The sequence below is a fragment of the Rhinolophus sinicus genome, linkage group LG09, assembly GCF_036562045.2.
Source record: "Rhinolophus sinicus isolate RSC01 linkage group LG09, ASM3656204v1, whole genome shotgun sequence".
NCBI lineage: Eukaryota > Metazoa > Chordata > Mammalia > Chiroptera > Rhinolophidae > Rhinolophus > Rhinolophus sinicus.
Window position 1 is genome coordinate 2,955,186 of NC_133758.1, and position 12,153 is coordinate 2,967,338.

Consider the following 12,153-nt stretch of genomic DNA (forward strand, 5'->3'; position numbering starts at 1 on the left):
CACGCTCACATTGTCCATTCAGGAAGATGCTCTAAACGGCACTGTTTTGTCAACCAAAAAGGAAAAAGCTACCATTTTCTCTTCCTTTTCTGTCATGTGTATTCTTCACAGTTTTCAGATACTAACCATGACAGAATGCGTTATTGCCACCAGACTGTATCTGGGTCATGTGCCAAACACTCCGAAAACCACACCAGGCCGCAGGCTTGTCGGTGAGAAGCCAGTGGACTCTGCAAGTGGGTGGGGAGCAGCCCACGTCACACAGGAGAGTGAGGTGTCTTTTGTGTCTGCAGCTGCCCACTGGTGGGCTGCTTGCTGGAAGTCAAACGTCATCATGCTCTTTCAATGCTCTCATTTTATTTCAAAGAAAATAGAAACAGAACAAAAACAACCTGTACGCTGGCAAGAGGGGATTATTTTACAATTTCAGAAAGGAAGAAGAGCAATTGTATCGGGAAACAAATTACTGGAACATGAACTTGCATTCCACAGTTGCAGTGAGCCACGACTAAACCCAGCCGCCGGTCAGGGCGAGGGCCAGGGCCAGGGCCGCAGGCGTGTGGCATTCTGTTCCTAATGCTCAGTTAGCGTTAGTCGCTCACACTGACATCACTTACAAACCAATCCTGCAAAGTGATAGTGATACGAACAAACGTTTGTTATAAAAAGCGAAATATTGATATGAACAGTATTTTCCAGAGTGCATGTTTCATATATAGACTTTATTGTATGAAACTAAGTTAAAATTAGAAGCATCAGGTTGTCTTAACCAAAGTATACTTTAATGGGATATAAACTTGAAGGCTTTTCCTAACCATGGGCTTGAGAAGGTTTCCTTTAAGCGGAACGCAACTGGAGCTAGGAATGCACCTGCCACGTCTGAAGAGGACACAGACGCGTGAGATGAATGGACGGGCTTCCTTTGGTCTGGGGACACTGGGATCCTGACATTTTCAAAAAATGAGCAGGGGTGGATTACTTCAAGGTGGTAATATTTGTAGCTGCAATTTTTAACCAAACAGATAATAAAAATTGTAAACAGCTACATGCTGGACTGCAAGAGGAGATACGTCTCAAGCCGCAAGGTACATGGTTCTTACATTTCCACCATGAGGGCACAGTCCTTTGATAACTGAAATGGGAAAACATTTCTAGGGGGAAAAAAAACTCAGAAAAGAAAACTCAGATTCTCCTCAGCACAATGGTTACAACAGAGGGAAAGACTGTTAGCAAAAGAGCCAGAACACTGGCCTGTGAGGGCCCTGCCTCCGTCGCCATCCCCTGACCCTGCTGGTGGCACTGGGCACGGGGTCCCCTCTGTGAGTGCGTCCCTGGACTGCATGTGCTTCTAAGCATCGGTGTGACCCTTGCCAAGAGAGCGTGTTGGGTGGTCCTCCAAGCCACCGCTGTCACAGCTGCTCAGGGGACCTGGTGCCCACGTGTGCTGGATCTTTCCACAGCTGCTCTGTGCTGAGCACAAAGATTCCTGCCTCAGGCTTCTTGGAGTTCGTGACTCTCTCTTTGGCTCTGAATTATTGTGGCTGCCGGGGAGCCCTCTTGGGTGTAAATGACCATACTTGTCAACTGTTCGGTTCCATTGGGGACCACGGCCTCTGCACTGAGCGCGGCCCCGGCCTGCAGTGTGTCCTGTGAGTCGGCCGTCTCTATCACGGTGTGAGAGTACATGGCCGTCTCTTCCTGCACCCCTGGGGGCAGTTCGGTCACAATATAATGGGTCGTGCCCTCGGGGAAGCTGCCAGCGGACTCCTGGACCATTGCCTGGACTAGCTGCTCCGTGACGATGATCTGGGAAATCTCCCCATCGGGCTCGGCCAGCGCCACGTGCTGCCCGTGGGCCTCAGCCTCCTGCATGAGGATCTGTGAGCCTTCTCTGCCCAGCATGTGGACGGTGCCCTCCTCATTCACAATGACCTGGGTGACGCCCTCCTTCATGAGCTGGCCTGCCGCAGCTGAGTCGCAGACTGCCAACTGGAGGACCCCCTGGACCACCTTCCTGAAAGCCACCTGGGCACGCTCCTGCGAGGCGATCACGGCCGAGGGCCGGACCACCTGGGTCAGCACCTCCACAGGTTCCATGGAGGCCGGGCTCTCCTCAGTGTCCTGGAACACATGGATCTCAGGGGCATCGGGCTGGGTGGCAGCGAGGGACGCCTCTTGACTGGGCAGCTGGACCAGCACATCTTTGGGGCCGGCCCTGCCTTTATCATCAGGCCCAGGCCTGCCTTCTGCGCCGCCCAACTCGGTGACGGCACACAGCAGGGCATCCAGGGCGGAGGCCGCGTCGGGCTGGGGGATGCCAGCCTCGCTGAGGTCTAGAATCTCCTGCTTGGACCCCTGCTGCAGCACAGTGCCACCTGGGCTGAGGGGCTCGGCCATGCCGGGGCTTTCCACCGAGCTCCCCACCACCACCACCTGGGTGGTGCCCTCCGCCAACTGCTCGGGCAGGACCGGCCCCGGCGCCCCGCCGCCCAGGTGCGCCCCGCCGGGGCTCGCCGCAATGACCTGCCCGTCTTCTGTGATGTGTACCACCCGGGCCACCTGGCCTGCCAGGGCCAGTGTCTGCAGCGTGGCGGCCGCCGTCTCCTCCACGGAGGCGTCGAGCGCGAAGTCCCCGTCGTAGCCCTGGATGATGATGACCTGCTGGACCTGCTCGGCCACCGCTGCCCGCCGGCTCCGCAGCGGCCTTTCTTTCACAGGAGACTCGTCGGGCAGCGCGGCCGCGGTGAAGGGGCTGTCTGTCTCCACGAACGTGGCTCCTTGGCCCTTCAAACGGCACTCGTAGGACTTGGAAACAATGCCTATGGGAGACAGGGACCAGTTAGAGCCTAGAAAAATGGGTTTGAGGCCTAAAAGTAAGACAGTTCTTCCGCAGATGCTTTCAAACCTCAACAGAAACATCACTGTGAAGCCCGAGCCAGGCGCTCAGAGGCTGGCGGTGCTCACGGCCCTGACAGGCGCGCCTCTGCCAAGAGCCAAAGGAGCCATGACGTTACTGGGCGTCTCACACGCTCCTGCTGTGACTGTCCCAATACAACTCTGATCAGCCACTCTTTGCTCTTCCAGTTCCTGGGGAAGAAATCTAGTTGCTCCCCTCAATTGTTGCCGTTTCTAGTAAGACATTCAGTCACTGGGGGTAAGTAAGATCAGTACACAGTCAGTAGCTTATCTTCTAACCCAAAGGGAAATCTTTTTTTAATGTCCAAATATTAGCTATGGTGTATTTGTTTATTCAACCAAAAGAATAAAGGCCTTGCATGTGAACTGTTAAAACTATGCCGTTGATAAACACAGCTGCAAGGGGGGGAGGCCCCAGTACTCACTGAGCGTCCTCCACGATTCAGGCAGTGAACGTGGGGGCCTAAGGGCTTCCAGCCCATCTTACAGTTGTCAGGGGCTGGAGACCAGAGCTGTCCTCTGTATTACGGAAAGGAGGTTCTTGCAGCAGAACCATGATCAAGGGGCTGGAGGCCGGAGAGGCGGCAGAGGGCAGAGGGCAAAGGCCACATAAGGCAGGGCGGACATGCCAGCTGTGGCAAGGGGGCCCGTCTCCCCCAGAATCATCTGTGACAGCTGATGCCTGTTTAATAAGGTGACAGGGTAAAATATGACTGAAAATTATAATCTTTATTTTCATGGAAAAAGGGACCAACTCTGAACAGAGTTGCTGTTTTCATTTTTACATCCCAAGTTTTCTGTCAGTTTTCTTATCATCGCCTCCTTCCCTCCTACACGAGAATGATCTATAAACGATCTCTAGTATTTCCACATCTCAATGGCAACTACATGTTTGAAATATTCCACTTTACTCTCACATTTGTAAAAAAGTGACTTTAACCTTACAAAGGAAAGAAAAGGATTAAGAATTATTAGATTATTTGTTGCTGGCATCCCTTAACAGTAAGATGATCTGGTTTCCCACGTTGGTGTCGCTCCGTAAGGAAGCATTTCTTTCAGCACAGACCACAGCACGGCCTTCCCTGCAGGGGCTTAGGCATCCGCAGGCAGGGAGCACAGAGTGGCTAAGTGACATCTGCGACAGGACAGGGCTGGGTTCATACCCAGAATACAGACAACGGTCCCAGAGTCGGAGTCCCATGGTAAGTGTTAAAAATGCCAGCTCCTGGCCCACCGTACATACGCTGCTGCGACGTTTCATGTTCTGCACCCACTTGCTCAACAATCAGGATAACAGGGGTCACCCCACTGCATCCTCCTTCACTGGTCAGCAGAGGGAGCCACCCACTTGGAAGGGGCAAGGGCGCAGAGGGTCCCTGGATTGGTGGCACTTGCTGGTGTGTGCTGCAGGACCGGCACGGGAGGGGCTCAGAGCTGAGTTCTCAGGGTGGATTTTCAGCCTCTGAGGCTCTGCTTCCCAGTGAGAAAGTAAATTGTGTAAGTAATCCACTTTTTAAAACAAAGACTACCACCAACTAACATTCATTCTTTCTCAGAGAACTCTTTTAGCACGAGTCTTGGAAAGATTATGAAGTTACAGACTCTTAGGTCAGGAAAAGACCTGTGAGGTCAACTGGGACGGCCTCCAGCAGCCCCTCCGTCTACACATTCAGTGACAGCTGAATCTCATGACCAGAGGACACTGCGTGGGGCTGGGCAGAGGTGGCGGTGGACCAGGCCTGGCCTTGGCCTCGCCAACCAGGTGGACGTAAGCCATCACATCTTTACGGTGAATCAAAGCTTCCCCGAGAAGGGGCCAGGATGTCGAGGAGTGTCGCTGAATGACCGACCGACCTACCCACAGTACACCTCTGTTCTCTCTCGCTCACCCTCCTAGCAAGGTGGAGAACTGGGGACCACTAAAGCCGGCCACCAGCTAGCTCTCTTATATGCTTCGTTGGCTCAACACCTGTAGTGGGTGCTTGGTGGTAGATGCCCCCGAGCAGCGTGCACGCCTGCCCTCAGGCCCTGCAGGCTTTCCAGAGGGCCTGTGAGCCTACAGAGGTTTATGGGAGTCAGTCCAGAGCTTTACCCCGACCTGCCTGGGCTGTGCCCGCTGTAGAGATCTCCCACTGCCCCCTTCTCCTGTTTTACAAAAGAAACACACACCCTCAGGAAGACTGACGTTCAGTAGAATCAGGAGATTAGGTGAAAGTGCAGGGATCCCAGCAAAAGGGCTGAACCTGTAGGTGCTTGAACCTAATCTCATGGTTATCTTCGCAGCTCTCATGGTGCCTGCACTCTCTCCTTGGAGAGGTCAGAAAGGGCTCCCTATGGAGCCTGGTAACCACAATGTTCCCACCTCCGCACGTGCCTGCGTTTAGCTGCCAGGGGCGATGCCTTCCCTGTCGGGCTGCCACCTGCTGGACCCCGGCCTTTTCCCTGCTGCACTTGCTGGGCTCCCTCTGCTATGCTGGCAACTTCTCCCCACCCTTGACTTCTCCACCCGGGACGTGGCATTCCGCTCACTTTCATTACACTCTGAACGTGATCCAGCTTGTTTCTGTCCAGTCTGTCTTCCTTACGCCCTGAACTTGATTGAATTTCAAGGTCATTTTCAGTCTAATTTAGAGTATGAAAAGAAAAGGAAAGCAATATGGACACAAACGTAAAGAAGGCAGCCTTCAAATCATCCCGCTCCCTAATTAATTACAGAAGAGAACACACTGCCTTTACATGAAAAGGCAGGAGAAACCACCGTGGTTGGGAAAGGACAAATATCCTATTCATAGGTGGTCTCGGAAAGAAATGCTCCCTGCCGAGTCTAAGCAGTCCCTCTTTTTGTCTGCAAGTGGACAGAAAACCTCTCGGGTGTAGAATCATCCTCTGAATCCCTCGCAGCACTGATAATTATGCTATTCAGAACTACTTCCTGAATTTATTTGAATCCAGAGGTGGGTTAAGCCACTTCCAGACCATTAAAGTAAACTACATGGGTAAATACTGCTGTCACTACGGGGTGTGATGAAGCCTCACACACCAACATCTTAACCTCAGCCCGGGAGCCTCGCGGCTCCATCACGGATCATAAATGCGAGTGCAGGTCCAGCTTTGGATTCAGCAATTTAATAACTTCGAGTGCTGTCAGTACTGCTTTGAAAAATAGCACCTATAAAATGTAACAGCCTCAATCAGATTGAAAAAGATTCACCCACTGAAGATTCTTCCATTTCGACCATAATGAATTAATGTTGAGCTATGTAGAAGTTCAAGTGTCATTTAAACTAATGTGAATCTCTACTGTAACTTTAAATTCCAACTGGGCTATGACCAAGAATTTACTGGGCACATCAACTTCAATTTTTGAGGTCTTCCCAGTAAATATGAACTGTAACGCTCAGCAATGCAAATGGGCCGATGGATGTGGTATCTGGAAAAGAGGAACTTTGTACAGGTTTTATCCTTACCTGCTTAGTCACCATGATAGCTCCAAAATTGCACACGTCTTTAATGGAGCACGGAGGCCCAACATAATATTTGTATTGCACTTTACACCCTTCAAAGGCAATGTCAGGTTTCAGTACAGTAACAGTAGCTAATCAGACAGCGTATCTAAAGCAGCCTTTTCTGGATCTGTTTCCAACAGGACAATAAGCGGCTTTGTGTAGAAGGTGCAAATGAAGTTAAAATGCAGCCTCGTGCCTGTTTATGAAATTCTGACTCCCTGCTCATTTGCTTCCATGAGCACAGAGATATTTTTATTATACTCCCCTCTCGGAGCTAAATGCATTGAACATTTACCACTTAGTAGAAACGAGAAGGGCTTTTTTGAGGGTTGAGAATTTGTTTTCGGGGAAATGATTCCTAATTAGGCTCACTTCTCCCGAAGATCATTATGGAGCTCAGTTTCTTCATATTTGTCCTTTTCGAAGAGAACATCTCTAGAGCTGAAAATCACAAACTCTGCCCTGCAGGAGCACAGGGGTTAAGCTGCAGACGGGACCCGACTCCCCAAAACCGTGCTAATGGCTCTGTCTGCTGTGCTTCTGGGAAGCTACAAATAGGGTTTAGTACCTGACTGCTTCCTTTTTGTGTGTGTGTTATTCTTTCCTTACTGTCATCATTTTTTCCCAAAGAATAAATACCTTATGCTTTTGTTAAGCTTACATTTAATTAAAATGTACAGAATTTGTGCAGTAAACTCGAATGAAACAAATAAAACAAGGGCCCCCTCTCTTGAAGGCATACGTTGTGAATGAAAAATGTCATTACAGACTAAAAAATTTTGCAGTAAACAGGGCCTACAGAGAGAAGTTTCCCCTGTAATGACATCCATAAAATACACAAATGGCACTTTTAGTACCATCCTGAATATGGCATTTTCTGTGCTCTACACACAATCTAAATGGTTTGATCATAGAGCATAATACTCCATTGGGTTTATAGAACAATCAATGTTCCATAAAATGATGTATTTATCCAATAGTAGGCTCAGCAGTTACTGCCGGGTGACATTGCAGGACACCCGGGCCCAGCGTCCTCGGTGGCGCGCGCGGGCTGTAAAACTTATCTAAACCCCTTCAACAACTTCATCTCATCTGCGTCAAGTAATTTGTTGAAGCATCAGCTTGGTTTAAAAAAAAAAAAATTGTAATAAAAATTCATAGAATTTTCAGGAGAATGAAAGCCGATGACAATAGAAAGGTCACATTGTATCTCCACTCAAGGGGTCAAAGGTTGTTCGCAGTTCTAAAACTGAAAGTAGATTTCATGCATCGCGTAGCAGATAAAGATGGCATGAAAAAGCCTTGTGTGGGTGAGACGCCTGCTTGCTTGCGCTAATATCCTGCGTAAGCCACTTTGTTGCTACCGGGCAGCATTTATTACAAATTTCTAAGCTTCTCCTGAAACGATATTACATATTTACACAGTGTTAGGTTACGCCTCAGACACCATGTGTGGTTCAGATTTTATATTTTGGGAGGGCACTGAGTGTAAAAAGGCAACTAGGTTGGCTTATTGTCATAATTAAAGCACCTCGAATATGATGCAGTTAAAAAAGTAGTTCTTTTCATACAAAAATTTGGAGCACATATGACATTGTGATTCTTAATCCACATTTAATTTTTCTTGACTTCAATTTTAAGATGTAATTTTAACAAGAATGTTAAGAAATCATACTTAATGTCTATTAAAATGAAACAATATTAAGAGATTATGCTAATAAATTAGAGCCATATTTTAATGTCACAAAAGCTTATACATTTCTCACGTAAAGCAGGAAAAATGACAAATTAAAATCAATGAAATATAACCTTCTAGAAATTTCAAAGCAAGAAATAAATTATTCTTGCAACAGCAGTCACCAATAGTGTAGCCAGTCAAATCGATAACCATAATTGCTCTATAATGTATTCACTTTTTGGACAATAATAATTACCTGCTATGCTGCAGGTTGCCCCTAACAGGCTCCCACTGGGTGTGGGAGGTGAGTTCCTTCCATGTTCACTGGCACGTGAGGGAGAACACCCCACACAGAACGCTCTGCACGCCTCACGGTCCTGAAGGAAACCACCAATAAGTGGATCGCAGAGGGACTTCCAACCTGGTCTATAATTGCAACACAGGTTATAGTAACCTCTCGCTCTTGTATCCCCATTCCAAAATGACAATTTTGCCATCACTTTGTTTTTTTTTTTGTTTGTTTTTTTTTGAGAAAACAAAGGATGATCAGTACCCTATTTTCTATTATTTTCAAAGGATTAGAAATGCATTCTGGTCAGTGTTAATAAAATTCACACACAATTAGAAATATTTAGGTTATTGGAGATACAAAATTGAAATTAGTTTTTGTCTTCGGCATGCTTGCTGAATGACAGCTCCACTAGCTGAGAGCTGTTTCAGAGCACAGAGCTGTTGGGGGCGTTCTGAAAGCTAAGCTGCGCTGAGCTGGCCTAGCATGCGTCAGTGCATCACAACGTAACACCCACACCTGAAAGGCTTTTTGGTTGCTACCTGCTTTGTACCACAAACAAACACTCAAAAGGTGCATGATGAAGAGTTACGGTAAAAGTCTGCTCTGTCTCGATTTCATGAAAGCCATTATTTTGCAAGAAGAGATGAGAAAACTTATTTTTCTGTGAAATAACTGAAGTCCACCTCATTTCTGAGAGGCTCTATTACGTAAGTTCAAATACACAATTTTATATGATACACCACGAATTTTTACTGAATACTGCCAGTAAGATTAGACACAAACTAGGTAACAAAAGTTTTAATCCTTTTTTTTCTCAGTTACCATTAGATTGCTAGTGATCGAAGATAATCATCTAAATCCCTGAAAGAAATTCTAAGACATTCAGAGAAAACCAAGAATAAATTTTCTCTCAAGTTGGAAATACGTGATTGGCCAGGTTTCCAACTCTACCATGAGTAGTCTCCATGGGCCTCACTATTTCCATGGGCACTGAAGAGTGACAAAGAATAAAAGACAATATTTTACCTTTAAAGTCACAAACCCTGAGAAATTTGTGTTATATCAGACCCTCAGGTATACGTTCTCATTTCCGTGCATGAAGACCTAACAGTATTGGGAGCCATGCACACAAATCTCACTCAGGAAGCTGGGAAGAGTCTCCGCAGGCCATCCTGACTGCTGGTGGGAGGGAGCTAAGGGGACGGCCTGTGAACTGTGTCTGAGCTGCCGCAGAGGCCGCGGGCACATGTGACGGAACGGGACTCTGGAGTCGGACTGTAAAGTGCTCTGATCTTGTCATTGTCTCATGAGGAGCACGTCCTACAAACAGCCAGTTGATTTACTAGCAGAAAGTGCTCCAAGCCTTGGGTCCTGCCTGGGACACAGTGAGGGAGGGGCTGGCAGGGGTCCAGATACTCTGCGCTTGGCTCTGTACACGGGGGTGTTGAGGGCAGCCCCCGCAGATGCTTCCCTGCCCCCTTCTAGGACATCCACTTCCCAGGGAGTGGGCGGCCCTGGGGACCTGGCCCTCACGTCACAGGTGACGTGGGGCCACACTCCTGCACTCAGGAGCCCAGGGCCCCGGGGGGGGGGCTCCCTGAGGCCATCGAGGATTCCAGACAAACGCGGCCCAGTCCCTGACGGGAAGACCACCTGCGCCTGACTGCAGGACATTCACTCACTTCTGTGTTACAGAATCTAGAAATTAGGGAGCCCGGCGACCTTTCCTAAATGTCCTCCGACAGTCTATAAAACCTTTAATACAGATAACACAACCTTAGGCGACAAGGCCTATTGTTCAAAAGTTGTACACTTACACTTTAAAAAGTAACATCATGCAAATAAGGCCAGTCGTTAGCAGGGCGCGCCTGCAACAAGGCTGACTCGAGGGGCGAACAGGCAGGTTAAACTCGCCTCCTTTTGTTTTCCTGGCCAACCCTATAGAAAGATCAGGCTCATTTTTGTAGTATGTTCAGATTTCCTGTGGATTGCAGCATCTTCCTAGCTTTCCTGAGGAAACGAGAGGAAACAGACATTTGTCTTCATTGCAGACACTTCTGTATGAAGGCAGAGAGCAAAGCACTCCTCGTAAGCGCACAGAGGCACCATTAAAACCAAATTTACAGTAAACAGAACCCGCAGCTGGGGTAAAACGCTCACTGTTAGTATTTTAATTATCAGCCAAGCTTTCGGAGGCCTAACATCTGCTCACAGCCGAATGCGGCAGCTGCTGCAGCACACGCAGAACAATGCGGAGCTTCTCCACACATGACACCGGGACTGCGCTCTGGGCAGAGCGCGGCCATCTTCCTGGCAGGCGGCTGTGTGTGAGGGCGCCCTGGGCGCCGTGTGGACGGGACGGCAAGGTCAGGCTCGCCATGAGGCTCCGCAGACAGCAGGCATCCTGCAGTCTGGGAAGTGACAGCACTTGGAGATGGTGCCGGAGGCCACTCGTCACCTGGGTGCAGCCACCAAGTGCTGAGGAGGCTCCAGCACTGAAAGCCCACCCACCAAGCTCGGAGAACTTCTAGAACAAGCAGGGTAAACCGAGGCAACTCAGAACGTTCGGACTGAGTTGTGGAAGTCCGAGCAAGCGGCGGTCATTGATTGTCCCTCAGATCCACAGAGACGCTGACTCAGGGACAGTGTCCAGTGTGTCCTGGTCTACGGCCGGGCCCCCCCGCCTCTCTGCACATGAGGGCAGAGCCCAGGCAGCAGCAGGGCTGTGGTCAAGGCGAAAACCAGTACTGCGTTTCCTGTGGAACCAGTGAATACTACAATCTGCTTTCTTTCTAAACGCCTAAGTTAGCGTCCTAGGGTAAAATTGCCGAATATCTGTCTATATACCGGGTAAAGTGAAGTTCAAAACTGGTAAAAAATACCAAACAGAAGACAAATTGGAGGCTTGAACTCTTGCTTTGAAATGAGCGGAATGAATAAAAACAAACTCACAAATTAAAACGCTGAGTGAAATGCCAGCAATTGAAACCTCAGGTTTATGAGACAGAGGGTAACTGAGCAGTTTCCCCGGCACACACCTGGCCAGGTCAGCCCAGAGGGGACGTGTGGAAATGCACACCTGAGTGGACAGAGCTGTCCCCAGGTGACAGCAGGGAGATACGTGACTGACTTCAAAGGGGTCTGTGTCTGCATGGCGATGCATGCCGTGTGTGTGCTCGAGCAAATCACCATGGTGAACGTTTGAAAATGGGGCACAAGGTCTAGTGAGGTGATAATATGGTCGGGGGACATGGCTAAGCACGGCATCACACGAGTCCACTGGGCTGTGTCAGGGGAAAACTGGGAAACGATTTCTCTAAAGTGGCTATTAGTAGCTAAGGAGTTGAAAGGCTTTGTTAACTGGGCAGCACTACTTTGCTTTTCCACTAAAACCCTGTGCTAAGAGTCTGGTGCTGCTCTCAGATGGGCGGGCACACATGACCAGCATGTGCTGCCAGCCCGATTTGCAGCGCTGCATACCCAGATGCAGGTGTCACTCCACAAGAAGCACACAAGAAAACAGTCATACTGTGGTGTCAGGTAATAGACACACACCACATGGAACCCCCAGACAATCAGATTGTGGATTCAGGTAATAGACTCACACCACGCGGAACCCCCAGACAGTCGTATTATGGTGCCAGGTAATAGACATACACTGCGTGGAACCCCCGCCTGAGTGTTTTGTATGGGGAATGGGGACTTGAACAAGTTGAAAATTCAAACCACCACATGTAATCAAAACTCAGGAGCCCCCATAA

General features: G+C 48.9%; 1 protein-coding gene across 2 annotated transcripts in view; it reads right to left on the reverse strand.

Annotated features, from left to right (window-relative positions):
• Positions 1-337: 337 nt before the first annotated feature.
• Positions 338-12,153, reverse strand: part of ZNF407 (zinc finger protein 407) — a 377,771-nt gene continuing 365,955 nt past the window's right edge. For both annotated transcript variants that reach the window (XM_019715496.2, XM_074339832.1), the window contains exon 9: positions 338-2,819. In XM_019715496.2, coding sequence (XP_019571055.2) covers positions 1,492-2,819 — 1,328 coding nt within the window. In that variant the 3' untranslated portion in view covers positions 338-1,491. The remainder of the gene's footprint in view (positions 2,820-12,153) is intronic.